The following is a 26,111-nucleotide window of genomic DNA, read 5'->3' on the forward strand; positions in this document are numbered from 1 at the left end:
CAAATTGGTTTTCGCAGTGAATGCTCAATTTAGTGCGCCCATGCGGATTTAGAGAGCCGAATACAGCTTGCTCGTAAAAGGAAACAGTACGTCGCATTAGTAACTCTCGACATAGCTAAAGCGTATGACAGTGTCGAGCACTCTATTCTATTGAACACCTTGCAGAGCCTAAAGTTTCCTCCTTATATTACTGAGTGGATAGCAGAATTCTTAAAATCACGGGAATTGCACTGTTCGAAGGATGGCTGTTGTTCGCATAAATTCAAACAGAAACTTGGTGTTCCCCAAGGGTCCGTCCTATCTCCAGCATTATCCAATATACTGATGAGCTCTATTCCGATTGTTCAGGATGTCGGTGTCTACATTTAAGCAGATGATATCGCGTTTTTCGCTGCAGAGAGCGACATTTACTCACTACATCAAACATTGCAAAGATATATTAATACTATAGAAATTTGGTTGCAATCCATTTCATTGTCATTGAACGTCAGTAAAAGTGCGCTCTTGGTGTTTCCTATAGCAGATACAGTTTCAATTTCTGTATTATATAATCGGGAACCTATTCCACAAGTAGATTCAGTCAAGTACTTAGGAATGATTTATAATGAAAAGCTAAATTGGAGCCCACACATAGAATATATAGCCGCAAAGGCACAATGGGCGTTAGATTTATTACGCAGGTTAAGCAACAGAAAATACAGGCTGCACAGACACGCGATGTTAATGATATATAAAATGTATGTGCGACCAATAATAAAATTTTGGTGTGTATTATTCTCGGGGGCCGCTGGTTATAAAATTAAAGCGCTAGTAATGTTAGAGCTAGAAGCCCTGCGAATATGCCTGGGACTTCCCAGGTTCGTGGCGAATAATGTATTGTACCAAGAAGCGCGATTGCCAACACTCATCTGTCGATTCCGCATTCTAACGATTCAAACCTTCTTAAAGTTCTACATTTTTCCGGCGCGAAGATCAGGGTACGCATTTATAAGCGACCCTGACTCTTTCTTTATTGCACATTAGCCTCGATTTCCTACCCCTCAGATAATTTTTGTTAAGAAGGAACTGGATTGCATAAATGTAGACATTAGCACGGTAATTGAAACTAATTCCTCAACCCTCAACATTAGAATAGAGTACGATGAAATCTTCCCCCCACCAGCCAAGTTGCAATCGCTTAGATTTTTGACCGCTACATTAAAAGATTACTTGGTACATGCAGAAACAAAAAATGTAATAGCTACAGATGCTTCTGTCAACAATGAAAAGGCAGGCGTATAAATTGCGTCTGATGTCCTCGGCTGATATTTTTCAGTGAGGCTTCCACATTTCACTTTTATATTTGAAGCCGAACTAGTAGCTATTATTTTAGCTTTTCGAGAAATTCCTACGACCGAAACCAGTGCAGTCATCCTAACAGATCCACTTTCGGTGTGTGCAGCTCTGACAAACTCTGAACAATCTCGTGCCCTAGCAGCGTTCCACACATTAGCACCACCGCATTTAAAACTCCTGAAATCAGTGCGGGTATCAGGTCACTGCAGATTACAATTAAACGAATTGGCAGATGATTTGGCACGAGCATCACTTGATGGACCAGTAATATCAATACTTCCCGAGTTAGAATACTTATCAGGAGTTAGATATAAGCAATTCGCTATTTTTACTGATAGTTTAGAAAACATCACACAATGGACAGATTATCAGCACCTCAAATTTCCATGGAAAGCCCAGTGGAGTCCGTCAAAAAAAAACTTGAAATTATAATCTCCAGATTCCGGTGCCGTGTCCCCCCATTAAATTTTCATTTACACAGAGCTGGTCTGACACTTTCCCCCCTTTGTCCGTTTTGCAAAGAATCAGAAACTATTGAACATTATTTTGGCTCATGTCGGAACTATGCAGTAATTAGGAAAATACTTCTAGATATTCCATTTGCGAAGCTAGGTTTAAATTTAACCACAGAAAATGTTATAAATTTTGGTGCCTCTGTTTTGGGAAATTGCCACAGAGATGCATTCGATGCGGTGTGTAATTTTATTCAAGACTCTAAACGTTTTTCAACATAAAGCCCACGTTAGCAGATACTCAAAAAAAGCGGGTCGAAAAGTAATTTTCAAATCTGGATAAATCCGTGACAAACTAAATTAATCGGGTTTGGCAAAACCAGTTGTCTGGTCGGCTCCCAAAATCAAGGTATAGCTATTAGTGTCTACTTTCTTGTTGATTTTTTTTTTGCTATCTGAATCTTTGGTTTCTTCCTTTTTTTAATATACTGTCTTCATTCTACAACCCCCCCCCCTTTTTTTTTGTTGTAAGCAACAGTGCAGTTACCGTCCATATGAGACTATATGTTCTCTTCGCCAATCCCCCAAAGTGGATATGAGCCATGGATTCTAGGATACAAACAAACAAGCTCGATCGCTGGTGAACCGGTCACGCCATTACCACTGGTTTTGAATATATCTAATCCCCAGCCTCGTCGATACGGCGCCTCTTCTTTCCCGTAACAAATTTGGTGGAGGTGGAACGTTCCCCGTCTTCACCACGAAGCTTCGCAGTGGCTGCACCGTTCAGTTTCCGGCCATGGCTACCAATGGCAACGGCCCGTCAGCGTCTCCATCTGTAGCTCCAGCCACTACATACCTAGCAGTCGATATAGATAATCTAGCAGTCGACTATTTCAGAACATATAGGATTGTCATTTGGGCTTAGAAGGGAAAATCTCATCGAATTCTATCTTAAGATTCCTGATTTGTAACGCGCGCCGCAATCACATCTTGAATCTTTACATTTATCTTATCTAGTTGTTTCTGGACAAAAGCAATCTGAGGTGTTCGAAACTGTGGTCAATTGTCAAGAAAAAATGTGTTTGAGTCATTTATAAAAGCATATTCAGATCGTCTTGGCGCATAGGTATAAAATTTCAGAAACGTCTGAACCGTTAGGATACAAAAACGACAAGGCAATGTAGATAATCGTGCTTTCTGATACAAAAAATTGTTTGTTAAAAACCTAGGAAGCCCTAGACACAGTCTCAAGGCTTCTCGTTCAAGCATAACCAGAGGCTTTATTTTGTAAGCAGGGCTACCTGAGAACAATACGCACCCAAATTCTGGCATTGGTCGCATATACATTTTATATATCGTCACCATTGTGCTTTTGCGTAGGACAAATCGACGGCTGTTCAGTCTACGAACAATTCCTAAGGCGCGTTGTGCTTTAGATGTCATGCTTTCTATGTGGGGAATCCAGTTTAGGTTGGCATTATAAATTACTCCCAAATATTTAAGAGATTCCAGCTGCGGAATGGGCTCTTGTTTACAACATATTAAAATTGAGATGGGATCTGATAACGGGAATATCAATACTGCACTCTTATTTACACTTAAGGCCATGCAGATTGTATCTAGCCATCTCTCCAGCATATTCACATATCTCTGTAAATTTTGATAGAGAGAATATATGTCACTATGTGCCGTGAAAAATGCAATATCATCGGCATATACAAACACCTTCACGTCCTGGCAATGCGCGGGATTGTGCTCATTAATATGTTAAGCAGAACTGGCGATAATACAGCGCCTTGGGGGACACCATGAGTTTGTTTGCACTTTGACGATGCGCAACCATCCTTAAAACAATAGAACTCTCTTCCTCTCAAAAATTTCCTCAACCACGCCATTATATATTTTTGGAGATTGTGGCTCTCTAATATGTCTAATAAAACTGAATGTTCTACACTATCGAATGCCTTAGCTATATCCAATGTCACTAGTGCCGCATGTTGTCTTCTTTTGCGAGCAAGCTGAATGCGGCTTTCTAAATCTGCGTGTGCACACCAGATTAAACAATCTGCTCTGAAGCCAATTTGATTTGGGTTTAATATCAAATTTCCCTCCATTCATATTATAATTCTTTGGTTTTATTGCTTCTTTGGTTTTATAGCAATTCTAATATAGCAAGGTTTTATAGCAATTCTTTGGTTTTATAGCACGTGTGTCAATAACGAGGCACAAGGCGCAATGAAATAGTGTAATAATATTCACTGATAAGTGGGGTTTAACGTCCCAAAACCACCATATGAATATGAGAGACGCCGTAGTGGAGGGCTCCGGAAATTTCGACCACCTGGTGTTCTTTAACGTGCACCCAAATCTGAGCACACGGGCCTACAACATTTCCGCCTCCATCGGAAATGCAGCCGCCGAAGCCGGGATTCGATCCCGCGACCTGCGGGTCAGCAGCCGAGTACCTTAGCCACTAGACCACCACGGCGGGGCTAGCGGTACGTCTAGTCGTAATGATAGAAGCAGTAAAAGTTACGTCCTAACGTAAACGTTAAAAAAGAAAGTTGGTTAGGTCCAGCGTGACAACAATACAAAACCGGCTTGTTAATCGTTCCGACCTCGTAGTAGGTTAGAGCGGCACACTAAGGACCGGTGAGGTCGGTGGTTTGATCCTCATTGCAGTCTTTGTTACTTTTTCTTTTTTTTTTTTGTTCGCACATGTATTGTGTTAACATTTGCGCATCCCCATCGGCCTCCCGTCAGCCTGACTTGCTGCTGCTGGTGGTCCTATCCACAGGCCCTTTAATATTGGATGTTTGATGACTCCCGCAGAACTGGCTATATTTATTATAAAGTGTTTCGCGAATTATTGCTTTAAATCGGCGAAACACAAAACGACACGAAAAACTCAAATGCAGCTGGCTGCGTTGGTTTCTCCGGCACACGTGTCAGGAATGTTGATTTCCACGGTTTATCAAAGTTTTGATGAGAGAAAGGCGCGCCGCAATGTAGTCTAAAGAAACTTTTTTATGTCGCTCAGTGTACCATCACTTGACGTGGTAACCGGCAGGCCGCTTTCTTTAAAAATACTGACGTGTCACCGCAATGTTCTAGGCCATCAGCACTTGATAAACAATGCCCAAGGGCAAGTGCCGACGGCGATAGCCCATCTAACTACAAAACAGCTTGTCTGCCTTGCTCAATAACACGCGCGGCCTGTGACAGCACGGGAGCATTCAGGTAGCAACAAATGAGAACGGCCGTACGTGTTCGCACTTGACAAAACAGACGGCAATGCAGTAGCTCTGGCCTTCGGAGATCACAGGCTTCGTAAGAACATTACAATACAGTTGTTTCCATTGACCGTATGAACACTTCGCCGACGCACTGGGGTTTCATGCATGTGCGTCCGGTCAGTCACACGTGAACTGTGCGAAAGCATTTATTTCATCGTCGACCTTGTCCTTCGTGACAAGCAAAACTCGGCAGCAAGAACACTTTCACCTTTGACAACGCCACGCTTGGCATTGCAATCTAGAAAATGCAGTACGTCCAACAATTGTAATCCGCACATCATACTGAAAACTTCATGGCGCACACACTCAGATGAAGCTGCGGCGCGTTAGACGGCCGCGCTAGCTCCAACCTGCAGGTTTCATTAGGCATCCAGCAATCACATGAATCAGCGACGACACAGGGTCTCAGGTCCTCTTGGCGGCGGCCTAGGCCATGGCCACGATTTTGTCGCAGTTTTCACCACCAACACATATCGCTGGCAGCTATCATCTCTGTTTACCTTTCGCAGCCGCAGCGCCCATGGCGCCCCTGTCTTTAGAATACTTGTAATATGTGTTTAGTTAACAAATATAAGTTGATGGACTTGCCAAACGACTGCTTAGAAAATTTTTTGTTGGTTTAACGTGTTATACATAGTAGTTTATACATTTAAATAGCTATAAATAATAATTTTAGTGTGACTTCTATTTTATGCGGCGCAGAAGCCACTTTTGTGTGGGCACGGACAAAAGAAATCTTTCCTTCCTCCGTGTGTGGGGGGTAAAGGGACCTTAGTGGGGTAAGGTCCCTAGATGGAAACTTGTTTCATCTAGGGACCTTATAGTGGGGGGGCTCGCTGCTGCGCCACGCGGTGCAGAAGGCGCTGCCTTAAAAAAAAAAAGTTTAAATTTCACACTATGTGAAACTATTGCCAAACGTCACCACCACATTTAATCATGACGCATTTTTTCATTTGCTGTTTGTTATTTTCTTTTCACATAGATGACGACGGTCGCAACGAGCCGCTATATGGCTAGGTGGCGTGAGCCGCCGCCCGATTTACCTTTCTGACCTCAAACCCTCAAACACCTCAAACTGAAAGGGAGACGAAATGCAGCAGTAATGAAACATAGAGCACTTTGGGGACACAATAAGTACGAGGTAGTACGAGGCATCTGGGAAGGGGTAATAGTGCCGGCGCTCACGTTCTCTAATGCCGTATTATGCTTAAAGTCAGATATCCTGTCGGGGCTGGAGGTTAACCAAAAGGCAGTCGGCAGGTTAGCTCTGGGAGCTCACAATAAGACTACAAACGAGGCTGTACAAGGCGATATGGGTTGGGCTTCATTTGAGGCGAGGGAAGTACAAAGTAAAATACGGTTTGAGGAGCGACTTAGACATTTAGATGAGAAGAACTGGGCAGCCAGAGTGCACAGATACCTGTACCTGAAAAGTGTGGACACCCAATGGCGGAAGAAGACGCAAAAGCTGGCGACTAAATATAACTGGACCGCGGCAAATAAGCAAAGGTGGCCAGTTAAAAAGCAAGTGAGGGAAACAGAGATGCTCATGTGGAAAGAGAGGATGGAAAAGAAGGGATCGCTGGGAATCTACAAGGCAAGCAAACAAGAGATCCGGAAAGAGAACTTTTATGACAACAATAAAGGTAGTGCGTTGCTCTTTGAGGCGCGGGCTGGCTGCTTGAGAACTCTAACTTACAGGAGCAAATATTCGTCACAGGATGAGACATGTGTTGGATGTGGCATAAATAAAGAAACAATCGACCACATAGTCATGGAATGCCAAAAGATTCAGCCGGATAGAAATGGGGGGAAGGTCACACTTCCTGAGGCGCTGGGCTTCGCGGTTGATGGAAGCATTAACTGGTCAGCAGTAGGTATTACTAAGCAGCGGCTGGAGTATTGGTGGAGGAAAAGCAGAGAAGTCGATAAAATAACATCCCAGCCAAGAGTAGCGGCTGGGCAAAATTAAAAAGACATCCGAGTTGAGGGACAGAATTTAAACTCGAACTATTAAAAGTAGGCTAGATGGCGCATGCCGTCACCCCAATTCAAAGAGGAGGCCTTTAATCATCATCATCATCATTTAAAGAGCACAGGCAGATACATCCACCCATTTGTGGATTTTTTTTTTTCTTTTATGTATCCATCCATCCATATAGGAGGCTACGATCCATCCAGCCGACTGCTGGTCATGGATCCACGGGCTTCTATGATAGTTACGCTGGACTCTGTGGTATGAATTATGAAACACAGAACTGGCACTGCGATTTCGGTACATGGAGCCTTTTGCAACTCGTATGATTGAACAACTCTGGCTCTCGGCACATACAGCAAGGTCATTTTGCAGGTATATTTGTACGACAACAGAACTGGTGGGTGTTCTGTGACAACAGTACTTTAGTCCGTAGCGCGTGCGGGAACGCTTCGCACGCTGACAGCCGCTTCGGCCCAATCATTCTTATTATGGCTGACAGATTAGGTGCCTTTTCCCTTCTAACCACTACCCAATCATCCACTCAGAGCCCACGCAGTGAGCACTACTCGTTACCGCTCGGCCGCATGAGCAATCTACAAGCCATAGCAGCAGCGCGGCGGGCTCGCAACGCAGCTGCAGCTCGGGCTCGCCGTCAAGACCCTGCGGCGAAAGCCCGGCAGGCCGAAGCGAAGAGAGCTCGCCGTCAAGCAAACCCCGAGTTGCGGCTCAAAGAAGCAGCAGCGTCGAGGGCTCGCCGTCAAGCAAACCCGGAGCTGCGGCGCAGAGAAGCAGAAGCGTCGAGGGCTCGCCGTCAAGCACACCCGGAGCTGCGGCGCAGAGAAGCAGAAGCTAAGCGGGCGCGCCGTCAAGCGGACCCTGCGGTTAGATATCGCGAAGCAGAAGCGAAACGGAGGCGGCGGCAAGAGAACCTCGATAAAGTGCGGGCGCGGGATGCGGCGGCGAAGCGCCTAAAGCGGTCGCTCTCTGCCGTAGGCGGCGCCGCCGCGTGCGTCAGGCCCGATTTATTCCACCGCAGGTTGGACCAGAGCTGCGAGGTATGCGACCGCTTGCGCTCCGACAAGACTGTGATCACCAGCATCCACATCGAGCAATCCCGCGCCAACGCAGTAGTTCAACGAGAGTTCCCTGTAGCTGTCACGTCATCGGCCCCGACACCAGAGTGCAGTGAGTACAGTTTGCTCTATATATGATGGTAGGCGATGTGTACAAAGGATTCGCTGGTTGCCCGGTCATCTCCGGTATTGTCAAGCTTCTCTAACATCATTCACTTTGTGATGTGGTGGATACTTTTAAATGCGGAGCATTTTTTAATCGTACGATGTCGCCCTTCGGCGTCGACACCGTTCACACCCCCACTGTGCCTGCTCGGCTTGTCTCGCCTTCCTGAAACGCGGAGTTCATTCAAGGGCGTCTTTGCGGACTTCTCCACTCTACTTATCTCCCTCGAGAGCGGGGAAGGGCAGAGCGTGTGTTCGGTTTTCAGTCAAGGGGGCCTTTACTTGGCTTTCGCTTGACTGGACGGTATGCTAGGCTCGGGTAGATGCGATAGAAGCAACAGTACTGTCAACCAGTTGTAGGGCACAACCAAACATCAGCTTCCCACCAGTCGTTGAAGGCAACGTTGCCCCACCCTCACTGTCGTTGGCGTCTGCAACAGCAAGCAGGGCAGAAGACAAAGCTGTAAAGAGACTAGCATACGACGCTGAACGCAAGCGTTTGAAGAGAGCTGCAAACCCAGAACCTGGCGCACGAGCAGCTGCTGCAAGACGGCAATGATAGGCTGCGGATCTTTCACTCGAGGAACGATAAGTAGGGACGAAACGGCAACGACGAGCTGCGGATTCTTCACTCGGGGGACGAAAAGCAGCTTCGAAACAGTAACGATGGGCCGTGGATACTGAACTCCATTCTCGAGAACCAGCAACCGTTCGTGAACGTCAACCAGCGAATCCATCACTCGGGCAGGCTGACGTTTCTGTGAAACCGGATTTCCAAGCTGCGGATTTTGAACTTCCGGCACGAGCAGTAGCGGCGAAATGTGAGCAGCGAGATTTCCCCAACTATACTCAGTTACGCAACATTCACACGATACCCCCAGAACTCTGAGACGCATTTACTCGAGTTCCCCCCCACCCCCCTGGGAAGCAGCAGGCACCAATTTAAATGTGATGCAACTCTTTGAATAAGGATGTCCCTCTGTACACCCCCACTGCACATGCTCACGTCTCGTGCTGGCCCGGAAAGACATCCCCAAAACTGTCGCTCCCCTCCCTCTTCCTCGCCTCGCAAGGCCGACGAAAGCAGCATCTGCTACAGAAAAACTACCACTCGCACCGCACAACCGTTCACTGGCCACCTCGCATATGTAGGCACTGGATCACGCGTTCATAATTCAGTTAAGGGCGTCTTTACTTGGCTATCGCTTGACTTGACGCTTTGCTTGACTAGAGTAGATGCAATGGAAGCAACAGTACCTTCAACCAGTAGTGGGGCACAACCCAACATCAGCCTCCCACCAATCATTGGACGCAAGGCTTCTCCTTCATTCAATAAATAAGAATAATTAAAACAAAATAGTGATTAAGCATTCCCAGACCATACCCAATTATCCAACATTCACGCGATACCCACACCACTCTACGACGCATTTATTTAAATTCCCTCATTAGGAAGATGGTGGTAGCATATTTTATTTCTGCTAGGTGCCAAGCACCAGGACGTGCATAATGTGTGTATATTAAATATATGTCTTGCACCTACGTCACTTGATCTATGGTTTATCTGGCGCATCGGCTATATTGGTACTTAAAGGGTAACCAGTTGTCCAATGTAAAGTAGGCACTGGCATTGTAGCACAAGCATAACTATATTAAAATGAATAACTCAGTGTGGTGTGACGAACAACATATAACTAGTATCTTGGGCATATTCCCATGAGCAATGCTTGACTACAGCTCTCCAAGTCATAGAAGTAATGTGTAATCTTTATTACATTGCGGCAATACTGGATAGCCAACACTCAAAGCACCGTTGTTCCCCTGACATGTGATAGACTGGCATAGTTCTGTGGCAGTATGCTTGACTGTCACAAGGAATCTCTGCGTTCAGTCCGCGCTCAAATAGTGATTTCTATCCACTGCGTTCATTGGCAATTCTCACTGACAGTGACGCTGGCACCAGTTTTCAGGCGAAACTGGCTCCTGAAAGCTATCATTTTAATGTTTCCCAAGACCATTCTTGACGAACAGTGCTCGTCTTGTCTCTTTCTCGGTACTCGGTTACTGATCCGCAGGTCGCGGGATCAAATCCCGGCTGCGGCGGCTGCATTTCTGATGGAGGCGGAAATGTTGTAGGCCCGTGTGCTCAGATTTGGGTACACGTTAAAGAACCCCAGATAGTCAAAATTCCCGGAGCCCTCCACTATGGCGTCTCTCATAATCATATGGTGGTTTTGGGATGTTAAACCCCACAAATCAATCAATCATCAATCCTCACTTGTGTCCTGTTATTTTGCGCTGCCTGCTCAAGAATGTATTTTTGTGTTCCTGCCTTGATATAACCTGTTTATCACTTGTGGTACATACGGGCATCTTTAGGCCATAGTATGCAGGTTTGTACTACTTGAGACAGAAGGAAAGGGTTTCACGACATTCGCATCTGCCATATTATGTTACTCATGTAACGACTAGTTAATTGTACTTGTGATATGCTATTGTCCTCCTGTGCTAAAATTAGTACATACAATGCCAAGAAAATGACCTAGAGAGCGCACTCACAGGCGGCTAAGCAGGTATAGAGAAACTGTCAAAGTGCGCAAGGCACGCAAGGAAGTGCTTTGCATTCAATACTTGACTGCCCTGCAGAATTCCCAGGCTTCGAATCTGGCTCAAGTCATCATTATTAGTCATTGCGCTCATCAGGATTTCTGACTCACAACATTGCTGGCACCATATTTGCTGCGTCTCATAGTCTGTAATGCTATAGGCACCCGGCAATGTAGTTTAAGAGATCTAAATATAGCGCCAGAACACACAGCCTCTAGCGAGTAGGCGCAGCAAAACCGAGCCTTGCAATGCGTAGCCCAGTCAATAGATGCAGCAAAACCGAGCTTACCCATGCATAACATTTTCTTTTTTAGTTGTGAGCAGGGGGGTCGCGGCTGATTATGTAAGCATCCAGGAAGCCTTCTTTGAAAATGCGCCATAAAGGGCATTGACACTTCAGCGTCTCAATGTGTTCAGCGAAAGTTTCATTTTCTTGGTATCCCTGGCGGTCGGTACCAACAATGTTGAGGCAGCCCAAAAAGCTTCGTCGCGCCCTCTTTTTTACTGTCGGGTGCCTATTGCGTTAAAGGGACGTGGGCTTGCATGGCCTCACCGATAAAAACATTGTTCTATTGGCTAAAATGAACGCTGTTCTTCCTCGCTAAATGTGGATTTCAATTTTCACTTCGCTAAAGTGGTGAAAAATTACTTTTGGCACCTCATGGTGCAAAAAAGTGAAGGAGCATATGATCCCTATCATTAAATCTTTACTGTTATACGCGGTTAATAACCTCTCAGTCAGTTTTGCAACGCAGGGCACATTTATGTAACACGATGGCCTCAAAGAGATTGTTTTACGGAAATTGTGGCATCGGTGTCGGCGTCCTTAGTTGTGGGCGAAAAATCATCTTTTTTGTGACGAAAAAAATACAGAAAGATGCAACAAAATAAATAAAAATTTCTGGGTCGAACCTAGGCTGTTTGCGTGGAAAGCAGCTATTCTACCTCACAGCCATGCATCAGTCTGCTTGAAAATCCAGTGAAAATAACTTGTGCTTTACAAATACGATATGCATTCTGTATGCACGCTTCACAATACTAAATGTAATATTGCAGTAATATTGTGTGATTTAAGCGTACGTTGACATTGGGCATCAGAACATGTGATTATCATGAGAAATTTGTGGTTGAAAGCTGGCTGCCGATTGCAAAAGTCACAGACGTTGCTGCACGTATTCCCTCAAGACCACATAGTGGAACCATAGGAAGTTTGAAAACATCTTACGTGCATGATTATCAGTGCTTTAAAGCATGCTGCCTATCACACAGAATGCAGCTGTATGCGAACGCTTTACTGACACAAGCCACTTTTAACTTTATTGATTTCAGTGTTGTACTTCTCAATTTAGACTTCTTGAGTAACATCATAAAATAAAAAGTATGCACAAAGTAGTTGAGCACTAGGGACATGATGTCACTATCGTGTTCAACTCCTAAATAGGAAGCGATGCTTAGGCGTCCCCCAATTTTTATTACGTTTTCCAGCCTAAGATGTGCCGATTCACCTTCATTTGTGCTGAGCAGAACAATGGCCTTGCTTTCCCTTGACATTTCATCCGATGCTCATGAGTAGCAGCATGGAATTTGTTAGCCGAGAGCCTAGTGGCACTTATTGTCGAGCTGGAAAAGTGTCTGGCTTGCAAAGGGTTAAAGGGATTTCACGTAATGACAGGCATTTGGAAAACTTGCTTTGCCTGCTTTTCTTAAAATAAAGAAGCATTAAAAATGTCAAAATGAAGATGTTTAATGACAGTTGATCTGTGTTTCGCAGAGCTTGATAACCATAATTTCAAAAATCTTCAATAACGTGTTCAACTTGAAAATAACTTCGATCTTAAGCATCTCCGTGTGTTCATTGTTCAGCATACATGGGCAGACAAAGTGACTATTAACTGCATAACACAATTCAGAAACACTGTTATCAAGCCTTGTGATAAACTAATAATGAGAGCAGCCGCATGGTTTTTGGTTCAGCTATCTCTGTTCAATGCCTTTTTGTCTGCCTTGTGGCCTTTTGGGGTTAATGTGCGTGAGAAAATGTGGACAGCACATTCATGCACTGCATTTGTCATGTTTTTAAAAAACAACATTGCAACATGCTTGGATCACAGCAACTGCTTTGCGTTCATGAAGAGTGAAAACTTGCTCATAGTGGCCAGCTTTTGTTGTGCACAAACATTTGCTGTGCAACACAAAAGGTTGCTGATAGTCATGCAGCACATTTGATCTGGCCAATGTATCTGTCCTCCTTAAACAGCCATTATACAACTGCTGGTGCAACTCACTGGCAGCATGAAATTAAATTTGTGTCTTCAATGACTGCTAGTGCTGTAAATTAGGTTTCTTGATTAGAAAACATTCTGGCGATGACTATATATATATATATATGTGTGTGGAAGAGTATGCACACAGTCAGGCAGATAAGCATTGTCAATGCGGGGGTACTGTGTGCATGAAGAATTGTTGGATAGCAGAAACTTTCCAAATCTTAGGCAGCTATGCAAACAGCACAATGCGAATCAATACAAGCATTCCTGCTGGTGTATTGATCAGAGCCACCATTGTCACCTGTGCTAGGTTTGTTCATAATAGTTTCACCGTGCAGCTGTGATGTCTCTCCACTGTAAAGGGAAGAATTAATCTTATACTTCTAAACATTGCCTGCAGTCGCTGTCAGAGGAGTACTGCTGAGGAGGTGCCCTTGTGGTCAAGTGGTCGACACGAATGATGCAAGCCAGTTGCTGGATTGGGAAGTGCGAAGGGACGTGTCGATCCAGTGTGGCCTACAAGAAATGGCTCCCCTGCCTCTCCCAACAGAAATTTGTACGTACTTTGTACCCATGTCTGAGAAATGGCAATGGTGCCGTTTAGTGCAAAGACGTTTGGAAATTGTTAAAGGAAATCAAACAGTAGTAACATTGTAAGAGTTTTTCATAGGAGCGCTACATTTTATATTGACCAGTGCCGATGTCCATGGAATATTGTCATCATTAACTACAGCAGGCAGTCGACACATTACTGGAAAGGATTTCACAACCTCAGTTGCTGCATTTCGTAAGAGAGGCAGCATCTGCAACAGATGAGTGAGCTGTCTATTTATAGCAAAAGTGACCAGCAGACCAGTATGAAGATTGTCAACATATTTATTTACTATAGCTGAGCTTTCCATTGAACCTTGCGGCTTGTCAGCTTTGACTAATGGTATCAAGTTTCGGTACTGGCCACCAGTGATGACTTGGTCTATCACTCAAGACATTTCCCTGGTAAACTAAGCTGCTTATAGTCTGAACTATGAGAGGTTTCTTGGTAAAAAAAAGAATTCGGGAACCTTGCATCAAGTCACGCAAAAGTTGGCTCAATGAAGCACAACCTTGTCGCTGCTTGTACTTCTTGTCGACCGACTTGTCTAGCTTTGAGATGTGCGGCGTCGTCCTAGGGCATTTTCTTAGTGCAACTCGTAAATACCTGGGCATGATTGTGTGCCGCCAGGCTAAGCATCATAGAGAAGAGGTTGTGCACAATGTCCTTGTTGGTTGGCGTGGCCAGCAGCTACTGCACATGTGTGGATTGACCAGGTGGTGCAGTACCCAGTCTCTAGATGAAACTGTGCTTCCTTCATCATTCTTGCTCTCTTTTATTGTTGTGCATTTGTTTCCATTTATATATCTCTTACTCTTTCTGATGGTAAAGAATAGGTAATACCACGACGTCTATCCTCACACTAACTCGCCTTTCCCACTCTCCCCTACACTGTACTATATTCAAGGCTATGTTATGGTCTGCCAGCATGCCTAAGGCCCTGGATAGCCGAGTGGTTAGGACGCTCAATGTATTTACATCCAGAAAGATGTTTACACTCTTTAAAGCTGACAGTATATAACGTACGAAGTGACAGCGGGGTGGACAGGTGATGCCATTTGGACTAAGGAAACCTGCTGTAATATTTGTATATAAGTAGTGTTTGCAACTGCACACTGCAAGCTCTCTCAATCGAGAGAGTGAATGCCCCTTAGTTCTGGTTTCAAGGTGCCATTTGGCCTGCGCTCGATGCTTCCATCTAGTATCGGCCGGTTACTTTTAAGGCTGCTTTACTATCATCCTTGGGCTGTAGTGTTACAGAGTAAAAGCTTGGACATTAACAGTTTTGTATTAATAATGCAACAAAGCTCATGAGCTAGTTGCTTGAAACATATTTGTCTATTAAGTACAGATGCATTCAAGAAAAATTTTTCAGTAAGCTGTAGTTTAGGGCAATAAATTATTTTATTGTATATAATAAGCTTTTATATTGTTTTCAACTAGTATGTAATTAGTTTTATAGTAAGCTGGACGGTTCTCACTTTGTAACATTAGGATGTGTAGAATATAGTTCGTTTTGGACAAACCTCTTATGCCTCTGAACTTTTATGGTTCTGAACCACTTCAGGGTTATACTGCTCCACATTAACTATAAAATGCAAATAGCCACAAATATATAAAGAGTGTATAATACTTTTTAATGACAAAAAAATGATAATGTGAGAATTCCTACAATCATCAGCTTATATTAATTGTTTGCTTTAGATTCGTAATAACTATATTGGTGATACAAATATTTGATGGAGATACTTGAAGCCTTCACATGTTTATGAATATGTGGGCAATACTTCATCCTGTTGTGGCTATCAGAAGTACCAGAAAAATGATGCTTCAACTCAAGAAGTCGCCCGAAAATGGATTTTTAGAGAACCACATTTTAAAGGTGGAAGTCAAAAGTCATCTATGCGGCAGAGATATGTTTTTAAAATGCCTTTTTCCGATCATAACAGCTTGCCAATCACTGTTATTTTGAGTGTGTGGCTTTAGTGAACTCCTCATGCAAAATACAATGGCAAGCCGCCAGGTGACAATATCGGGATGACTATAGGCATTAAGCTCTTTTTTTTTTCAGTTTGTATTAGCCACCTTGTGTTTTTTTAAAAGAGAATATAACATACTTTAGGTTTAATTACACTCGAACCTCGATATAACAAACTCGGATATAATGAAATATTGCTTATAACAAAGTTCTCTGTTGTGGAAGTAGAAAAACTAAACTTGTGAATGCAATTAAAAATGAAAAATTTCAATTCTGAAAAAGAAAACTTGTATTTTTCGACTTCATCTCACTGTAAGACACAAAACTGGTGTCAAGAGAAGGGGGTGTCATTGATAGAAGGAAATTTTCAGTCATACACTTGGACTGGGACTAGTCATAGGGCATTGAACATAAAAGACCTGAATATAATGAAGTGCTAGCACAAGTGTACATAATCTTGTTTATGTAGGTAACATCTCTTGAAAGTGAAAAAGTGTGTCAAGTTTTTCTTTTTTTTATGAATTGCAGTTCCATCAGCAGCAACTATGGAGAGCATAAGGACAGGAACAAGTTGCAGCCAGGCTGGAAGTCTGCCCTCGGAGTTTGAGAGTGGAATGGAACATGGCACAGACAGTGCAGTGGCATGCAAGCAGATGTTTCACTGCAATCGCTGCCAATACTCCACTCCTAAGCTTCATAAGTTGAGACGTCATGTGTTATCACATAGCGCAGAAAAACCTTTCCAGTGTGAGGTCTGTCCAGAGGCATTCAAGAGCTTGGAGTCCTACAAAGCCCACATATGCATACACACGGGAGAAGTGCTATACCAGTGCCATCTTTGCCCATTTACGACTTCCTACAACACGCAGCTGTTGGAACACAAGAGAGCTCACTCGAACACTGCATCTTTCGCCTGCAACATGTGCGCATATACAACTAAGAAAAAGGCAAACCTGCATATGCACAAGCTCAACCACATAAGGGATATGCCTTTCAAGTGCAAAGTCTGCTCTTTTGGTTACAATAACAAACGGTATCTAAAAAATCACATGCGGCAACACTTGGAATCGTAGCAATGCCGGTGATTGTGGCAATTCATGGAAGCAGCATCCACCATCCCGCACCTTCAAAGATGAGCGGATGCCATTGACAAGTTGAACGAAAAAAGAAAGGAGTCGATGCCTGGTAGTGTACATCTGAATGTCTGCATTCATTGTGTCCATTGTGCATCATTAATGGGATGAACGTTTCGAACTCTGGCACCTTAACTGAAAATCTAATTAACAAGACCGTCATCTGCATCACATGCTTGAGCATTCATATACCAAACTTTGTTGTTATCCAGTGTGTGGTTCAGCCATGCAAATAGTGTTGGACATGCCCTTAATCATTGTAGCAGATTGCATTCTTGGAATCAATGACCATATTCTTCAGCAGAAACCCGTGTTGGAAAATCCGCCTTATATGAAAATTGTCGAAATCTGTCGTGCAAGTGAGCAAGGCAAAGAAAGTTTCACTGAAATACAGGATGGGTGCTCCAGCGGTATTGATGCAGTGAAATCAAAAGTGAACTGTTGCTTAGATGTGGTTTCGATAACCACAAGACTGGAAACTGTCCTGCTCTAGGCAAGCAATGCCCCAAATGCGGAGGCCACATTCATTTCGCACGTATGTGTCAAGGACCACAGTCACAACAACACAACGAAAGACCAAGTGTACAAGAAGTTCAAGTAGCACAAGAGGAAGAACTGTTCTTTCAGACATTGTAAATCAATACGGTGGATCGAGTTGATCGTTGGTCATCAACGGTTATTATTGCAAGGATGTACGTGATGTGTAAGATTGACACTGTTGCCAACTGCTGTGTGATGCCCGAGGCAGTGTTCAGGCGAATAACATGCAAGTCGCCGGCGCAGCCATGGTCGGCTACTCTGTGCACATTTTTTTGGAATCGCATCATAAAAGATTGAGCTCCCTATTAACCACAAAGGAAAGTGCACCAAAGCAGAATTTTTCGTCAAGCCGGAGGTCTCACTGACAATAAGTGGCTGCGTGACTGAACGCCTTGGCATGATAACCCGCATATCTTCAATTAAGGTGGCCGGCAGCAATCAACCTAAGTTTGAAGATGTTTTTCAGAGCCTAAGAGAACTCAAGGGAATCATCTACCATATGCAGTTGAAGTTTGATGCTCAACGTACAGTTAAGCCAGCAAGATGAATCGCTGTGGCCCTACAAGACCGTGTTCAAGCAGAACTCCAGAAGATGAAAAGTGACAGAGTTATTGCAAAGGTAACTGAGCCAACTTCTTGGTCAAGTCACATGGTGGTGGCTAAAAAGGAAAAAGTGCGAATATGTTTATACCCGTCAGATTTAAACAAAGCTATCCTCAGGAAAGACTACCACATGCCGACACTAGAAGACGTAGTACCACGCCTTTTAGGAGCCAGGTACTTTTCCACCTTGGACGCGTCATCGGGGTTCTGGAAAGTAAAGTTGTATGAGGAAAGCTCATGAATATGCACTATGAGCACGTCGTATGGCAGATATAGGTTTCTGCGCATGCCGTTCGGCATAGCATCCATCCGCTCCAGAAGTCTTCCAACGAGCCATGCACGGAGCAGTAGAGGGTCTTCCTAGTGTAGCTGTTGTTATTGGCGATATTTTGTTCTGGGGAAAAGCTCGCGATGAGCATGATAATAACCTGTCCAAGTTGCTGACGCGTGGCCCAGAACACAATTTGAAGCTTAACAAAAACAAATGTCATTTTTTGCAGTCACGAGTGCGTTACATGGGGCATGTGCTTACCAAAGAGGGGCTCTGCCTGGATCCTGAAAGGGTGGAAGATATTCTATAAGTACCAACCCCGCAATATCGTGAGGAGCTTCAAGTTTTTCTCGGGAGGGTCAACTTTGTGGCAGGCTTCCTGCTCAACGTGTCCGCTCTGTCGGCTCCACTCAGAGAGACCTTTCAAAGAAAGACATAGCGTGGAATGGGACATCTCGCAGGAAAATAGTTTTGAACAGCTTCATGCTAGTCTCATGCAAGCACCAGTCCTGGCTTATTTTCAACAGAACCAACCCGTGGTATTGTCGGTTGATGCCAGTCAGTTCGGGGTGGGGGCCGTGCTGTTACAAAACAGACAGCCAGTGGCTTACTCAACACGTTCACTAACCGCAGCACAACAGCGGTGTGCTCAAATTGAAAAGGAGACCTTGGCAATTGTACGGGTTTTTATGAAATGCCAAGATTACATATTCGGACAACCAGAAATAATAGTCGAATCGGATCACAGACTGCTGAAAATAATATTCAAGAAACATTTCTGTGAATGCCCAATACGCATACAACGCATCAGGCTGGTTCTTCAAAAGTTCTCAATCACAGTCACATACAAACCAGGCAAAAAGCTCCTGATAGCCGACGCCTTATCACATTTTCCAAGTAAGGTGGAATTGCGTGAAAAAACTGAGCAGTTTGTCGCGAATGTCGTTTCTTCTTTGCCCATTGCAGACAACCATCTCCGCAGCATCCGTGAGGAAACGAAGAATGATGCAGTCATGTCGCAATTACTTCACTATTCCAGCACAGAGTGGCCCAAGTGAAGGCTTGAAGTACCAGGTGCCGTGCGACCATTTTGGGTCGACAGAGACAAACTGCACACAGAGGACGGCCTGCTACTTCGTAGCAACGAGCTAGTTATCCCGCCAGCAAAGCGCCGAGAAGTCCTCTGCTTGCTGCATGCCCCACACGGGGGAGAGGATAAAATGAAGCCAAGAGCACTGCAGGCGATGTTTCGGCCTAACATGAATAGAACATTCGGACACTTGCGAATTCCTGGTACGTATGCCAAAAATACAAAAACAGAAATTCAAGGCTCCCAATGCTCAGTCATCCGGTGCCCAGCCTACCTTGACAAACCGTAGGTTTAGGCTTGTTCTCATATGGGGGCTACGAGTACTTGATTGAAGTAGTTTTACTCGTCTTTTTTTTTTTGACATCCACAAGCTTCATTCATCGCACAACAGTGCAAGCAGTGACACAAGTATGCATGGAAGTTTTTGCGACGCATGGTATTTCTGCCAATATCTGCAGCGATAACGGACCTCCATTCAGCAGCGCGAATTTCAGGTCTTTCACGTTTCATTTCTGCTTCAACCACGTAACCTCTAGCCCCCGCTATCCAAGCGGGTTAGGGGGAGACAGGAGGTTAGGTGGGCAGATGAGATTAAGAAGTTTGCGGGTATAAATTGGCAGCAGCAAGCACAGGACCAAATTATCTGGCAGAACATGGGGAGGCCTTTGTCCTGCAGGGGACGTAGTCAGGCTGATGATGATGATGATGATTCACGTGGAAGTGGCATGGTGTGGCATGCTGTTCAAGAGGCAAAAAAGCTGCTAAAGAATGCTCTTTTGGAACCTTTAAATTTTGCAGTGCCATGCTGGAATGGAGAAATTCACTGAGAGATCACCTCTTACGGTCACTAATCGAAAGGTTAATGGGCCGACGCACCAGGACGAAGCTTCTAGTCATGAACTGCTGCCTCGAGCCGAAGTCCTATCCCACTGAAACTGTCCGAAAGCGCCTACAAGATATCAGGAGCAGGCAGCAACAATACTACAAGTCTGCTAGACGTCTGCCAGATCTTCAAAAAGGGTCTCAGTGTCTGTCTATGACACCTTGCAGCACGTATGGCTACCGGCCAAGGAGGAGGAGGAAGGGAAGAAATGAAAGGCAGGGAGGTCAACCAGACGCACGTCCGGTTTGCTACCCTGCAATGGGGGAAGGTGTGAGGGGATTAAAGGAGAAGAGAGAAAGAAGTGAAGGGCAACGTGTGTGTAAATGTGACCTTGTCCATTGCACGCTTATAAGCGGTCACGTAGTCCAGTCGTCTTTAGAAAACTTAGCAATGCCCACGTCGCTTTGCTGGCCAGCGACGCGTAGAGCCATGAGCCAAGGATCTTCTCTTCGGAAAAAGGTCTACTGTCCAGTGTCTCTAACGTTCCGCGTAGCAAGTTGCGTTCGTTCGCAAAACCTTCACATGAACACAGTAGATGTTCTATTGTCTCGTCAGTGTCGCACGATTCATATCGGGAGCTATCCGCCATTCCTATGCGAAAGAGTACGCCTTTGTAAAAGCTACTCCTAACCACAGGCGGCACAGTAAAGTTGCATCCTGGTGGGAGAGGTTCGATAGAACTTGAAGCTTTCTCGATGGGTCCAATTTGTGTAGGCGGCGGTTCCTGACACTGGGGTCACTCAGCCAAGTTTCCAACATGGTGTTAGCGAACGAGTGAAGGCCCCTTGCAGCGTCGGTTCTCGACAATGGAATTGGGGTTGTCTAGGCGTCCGCGTGGGCGGATCGGGCAGCATTATCAGCAAGGTCAATACCACAATGTCCCGGTAACCACTAGAACACCACGTCATGTCCTTTCGATAAAACTTTGTGAATCACTTCTCTTATTTTATTCACTAGTTGTTGATGCTCCCTCTGTCGTAAAGCTGATTGCAAGCTCTGAAGGGATGCCCTGGAGTCGCAGAACACAGCCCATTTTTGAGGTCGGGCTTCCGCGATATAAAGTGTGGCAGCAAGCACGTAAGGCGGCAAGCTCCGCTGCTGTATTTGTTGTCCTATGCGACAGTTTGAGCTTTATAATGACCAGGTACGCCGGGATGACAACAGCACCTGTGGAGCTGTCAGCCGAGACCGATCCATCGGTGTAAATGTGGGTCCTCTGGCCGTATTTTTCGTTGAGTAGCGACAATGTCACCTGTCGTAAGACCACTGTTGAATGAGGGCTATTGTTCGTTATTCCCGGAATAGTGAGGCACACCTGTGTTTGTTGTAGGCACCACGGGGGTGACGCTGGTCTTGTTGCTGGAGTGGAGCCAAAAGGAAGGCATTCTCTATGGGCAGAAATAATCTTTGAAAACATCGCTTGTGGTCTTTGAAGTGGCAACACTGCAACATGGTGACCAGGAACTCGGCAGAGGTGTCTTATTGGGCTCTCAAATTGTCAGTGGTGATGTATGTTCGAACTGGATGCTCTCTTGCGATCATAATTGCCCCATAGGTTGAGGTGCATCGCGGCAATCCTAAGCACACGCGTAGTGTTTGTCCTTGCAGACTTTCGAGAGTGCGGATGTTCGTCTTGCACGTACTTGCCAGTAACGGCAAGCTGTAGCGCAAAAATCCCAGAAACAGTGCCCTGTATAGCTGCATCATTGACCTTATCGATGTGCCCCAAGATTTTCCGCTGAGGGACCGCATTATATGGACGATGGAAGTTAGCCTTCTCTTCAGGTAATTGCAGTGGGCACTCCACGAAAGGTCCCTGTCAATAATCACACCCAGGAAGCGATGGTTTTTCTGGTATGGAATATTTTGTCCATTGATGGTAACGGGGTATTGTGTCATGGCTCTGCGAGTAAACGCAACCAATGCACATTTCTTCGTTGAGACGGAAAGACCTTGCTTGCGGAGATATAAGCATGTCAGGGTGGCAGCCTGCTGGACTCTTGCACGTACTTGTAGATGAGTTACAGCCGAAGTCCATAGACAAATATCGTCAGCATACATGGATATGAGGATAGTACTTGGCAAAATTTCACGAAGTCCTATCATCACGAGGTTAAATAAAGTGGTACTTAATACGGCGCCCTGAGGGACGCCACAGGAGGTATAGTAATTGGTGGTAGGTCCATCTGAGGTTTGTACAAAAAAGGACCTTCTCGTCAAATAATCCTGGATCCATTGGAACATCCGACCACCGGTTCCAACAGCTTCCAACGAGTCTAGGATGGCTTTATGTGTTACGTTATCATAAGCCCCTTTGACGTCGAGGAAGAGTGCCAGTGGTATACGCTTGAGGCTCTTCTGTTGCTGGATAAATGTTGTGAGATCAATCACGTTGTCAAGAGATGACCTACCTCGCCGAAAAGCCGTCATGCAGTTTGGGTATACGTTGTAGCGCTCGAGGTACCATTCTAGGCGTGTAAGTATCATCCTTTCCATGACTTTTCCTACGCAACTTGTGAGGGCAACAGGTGACTTTCCTGCTTGGCAACAAATGGTGACTTTCCTGCTTTGAGTAGTGGCACAAGTATACTTATCTTCCAATCCTGGGGAACATTGCCCGCCAGCCATGAGTGGTTGTAATAGCTTAACAACTGTCCCCTGGCCTCCTGTTGAAAGTTGGCTAGAGCGGCGTAGGTGATGCCATCGGGTCCTGGTGAAGATGATCGTCGGGAAGCCGCCAAAGATGCGTCAAGTTCTTCTATAGTGAAAAGATTGTCCATTTCGGAGATGCGGGGTTCAGGGATAACACTCCTAATGGTGCCAGCGGACAAGGCAAACACACCAGCGATTCGCGTACAAAACTCATCTGCCACTTCAAATTGGGCGTGGCCTGAATGTAGGGCCAAAGCCATGAAAGGATGTCTTTGTTGGGGAGTCGAGCGCAGGCCACGAATAGTGCTCCAGATGCGTGACAACGGCTTTCGGGGATCCAATGATTCGCAGAATGATTTCCAGCGTTCCTGTTCAAGTTTGTCTAAACGTCGTTGGACTTTTTTCTGTATGCGTCTTGCCAGCCTCAAGTCGCATATTGCTTTCATCCGCCTGTTTCTTCTTTCCGCCCTTCGGCGAAGCGTGCACAGTTTTTCCAGTTCAACGTCGAAATCTGAACGGGAGGAGACAGGAAGCTTCCCTCATTGCCTCTTTGATGACATCCTCCAAGTTCTGGCCAGGGTCTTCACGGCAAGTATTTTCCATGAGTCGCTGAAGTTTGGACCAACCAATTCTTCGTATTGTGGTCTTAGGAGAGGAGTTAGTAAGACCCCTTATTCGCATATAAGTTGGAATGTGGTCACTCCCATGCGTTTCGATGTCTAAAAACCAGTGCACTTGCGACCGGAAATTTCTGGATACCAGAGTCAAATCGAGGCAACTGCTGCACGTAAGGCCCCGCACGTATGTAGGGCTGCCATAATTTAAGAAACAGGTCATGCTTGGAGGCGAATGACACGAGGTTTCTTCCTTTAGTGTTGATCGTCAAACTACCCCAGATTAAGTGATGTGCGTTGAAGTCTCCAGTTATAACCCACGGGCCCGTAGTTGTTGTCAGTATGTCTCGTAGTCGGTCTTGTTCAAATCGTCCGGATGGTGATATGTAGACACCAATGAGTGTGAATGACACTTTTTCCTTTTTAACACGTAAGCAGACATATTGATTGTCATCATGCAGTTGAACTGCATGATGCACATATGTGAAATCTGTGCGAATGTAAACAACCACCTTGCTGCGTTCCTCGCACGTTGAAGAAACGAAAGATTCATGCCCTGATAGTTTAAAAGGTTGCTGCACGTTTGGTTCACATATAACGATTATAGGAATGCGATTCATGAATATATACTGACGGAATGAAGAGATGCGGGATCTCGGGCCTCCCGCGTTCCACTGCATTATCGACGCTTGTCGGACCTCGTTGCGGAAGGAGAAAATTGGTCGAGCCATGGTTGCTACTGGAGACTTGCAAATACTGGACTTAGAGCATCCAGTTCTTGTAGTGCACTCTGAGTGAGTGGAGACTTCAGGCTGCTGCACAGCTTTCGCATGGCATCCAGCAGTGTTCGGAACATTCTGATGACTTCTGTGTCCTCTTCAGGCAGCTTGTCAGCGGCTGGCTGGAGGGATGTGACGTCGATGTGCGCTTGGGATTTGCAGGTGGCTGTGATTTCGGCAATGAAGGCCAAACTGATTCATCTGCAACAGTGCTGCTCGTTGGTTTGTTGACTGCGCTGGCCGCCTTCGGTCTGGGAGGCAAGGGCGGTGAAAGAGAAGGATGGTGGAGTGGTGCTTTCGATGCAGCGTCTGCAGCATTCTTTGATGAACTGTGGCGACGATGACGCCTCTTTCGAACGGTCCTGGCAGCCTCTTGATGCAACAAATTGTCTCTGACCATTTGTTTCAATACCGCTATTTCTCTTTGGATTTTGGGGCATTCTTTCGATGAAGCTGCATGTGACCCATGACAATTCGAGTATTTGAGGGCAGTTGCTTTGCAGTCATCCGCAGAATGGGCTTCCGCGCAATGAGGTCACACCGTCCTATTTTCGCACGTGGCCCATTTTCATGCACTTATAACACTGTAAGGGCTTCGGTATGAAAGGTCGCACAGAATGCCGAAAATGGCCCACCTTTACGTGTGAAGGAAGAGAGTCGCCCTTGAACATGATCTTCAAGCAGCGTGGGTTTCCCAAACGGACAACTTTTACGATGACGCTGGCTTCATTTGCCGGTTTGACCAGAACATCGAAGTCTGAGCTGGGAATGGCAGTATCCACATCGTAGATGACTCCAGTGACGACATTAGAGCTCACAGGAATGTAGGAGCGAACTTTCATTCCCCCCAACTCGTTGACGTTGCACAGTATATTAAGTGCCGCAGCATGCAAAACGTCGATGGCCAATACGTTCTTACGCGTGTTCACTCTGATGTCTGTGATCTCGTTTGGCACCGACCAATATTTTCAGTGTTCTATAGTTGCTAGATGCAGGGATCGTACCACACGTGAGATCGTAGAGGCAGAAAAGATTTGCTCATTGAAAGATGTTTCTGTTAGCACCCCTTCTGTCGCGCTCACCGATAAGGAAAAGTTGTTCCTTTGCTTGTCGGTGTGATGTACTTATGCATCGTCATTGTGTTTTGCGCGTGACTATTGTGACTGGTAACTGTATAAAAGTGAAGACCTTCGCAAGAAATAAATTATTGGCAATTCAGCGCTCTGTCTCGTCTCTTCTCTTGTCCCCTCCTGCCCTGTCGTTTGTGCTTGTAAGCACTCTTTATATGTTATACCAACACGCCCAATCCTACTGCCTCTTGAGTATAAAATACCTGAGTAGCTTGCAATAAACCATTCATTCTCGTTTGCGCCTGCAGTGTTTTACAATCATTTCCATTCCCATATATCCTGCCAACGTGTGGTCATCAAGAAGCTATCACAAGCAATACAGGAAGTTGCACCAGTCATCCCACATCTGACCCACTAAAGTTATAAAAAGACAGGCAGCCAAAGCACTCAAGTCTTGCTATTATGAAATTGCATGACTACACATGCTAACAGTGAATGGGACATCTGTTTAGTGGCATTTGTAACACAAAAACCCTTTTTTGGAGCACGAATACTCGGTCAGCTTGTTCTTTGCACATAACTTGTAATGTGTGTTTTGTGATTGATAAGTAGCTGCTGTATTATAGGCAAATGTTATTTTGTTCCTTGCTTTCCTACCATGCCACTTTGGTATATAAGCATGAATCAGAGGTTGAAAATGACGTTTACAGTGTTTTTATAGTTGCTATAA

The 26,111-nt window shown here is 45.1% G+C and overlaps 1 protein-coding gene across 1 annotated transcript in view; it reads left to right on the forward strand.

Annotated features, from left to right (window-relative positions):
* Positions 1-25,529, forward strand: part of LOC119163111 (uncharacterized) — a 69,092-nt gene extending 43,563 nt beyond the window's left edge. The window contains exons 6-8 of the mRNA XM_075874521.1: positions 7,394-8,249; positions 13,577-13,732; positions 16,275-25,529. Coding sequence (XP_075730636.1) covers positions 7,394-8,249; positions 13,577-13,732; positions 16,275-16,819 — 1,557 coding nt within the window. The 3' untranslated portion in view covers positions 16,820-25,529. The remainder of the gene's footprint in view (positions 1-7,393; positions 8,250-13,576; positions 13,733-16,274) is intronic.
* The last annotated feature ends 582 nt before the right edge of the window (positions 25,530-26,111 follow it).

Source organism: Rhipicephalus microplus, chromosome 9 (assembly GCF_043290135.1).
Source record: "Rhipicephalus microplus isolate Deutch F79 chromosome 9, USDA_Rmic, whole genome shotgun sequence".
Lineage (NCBI taxonomy): Eukaryota > Metazoa > Arthropoda > Arachnida > Ixodida > Ixodidae > Rhipicephalus > Rhipicephalus microplus.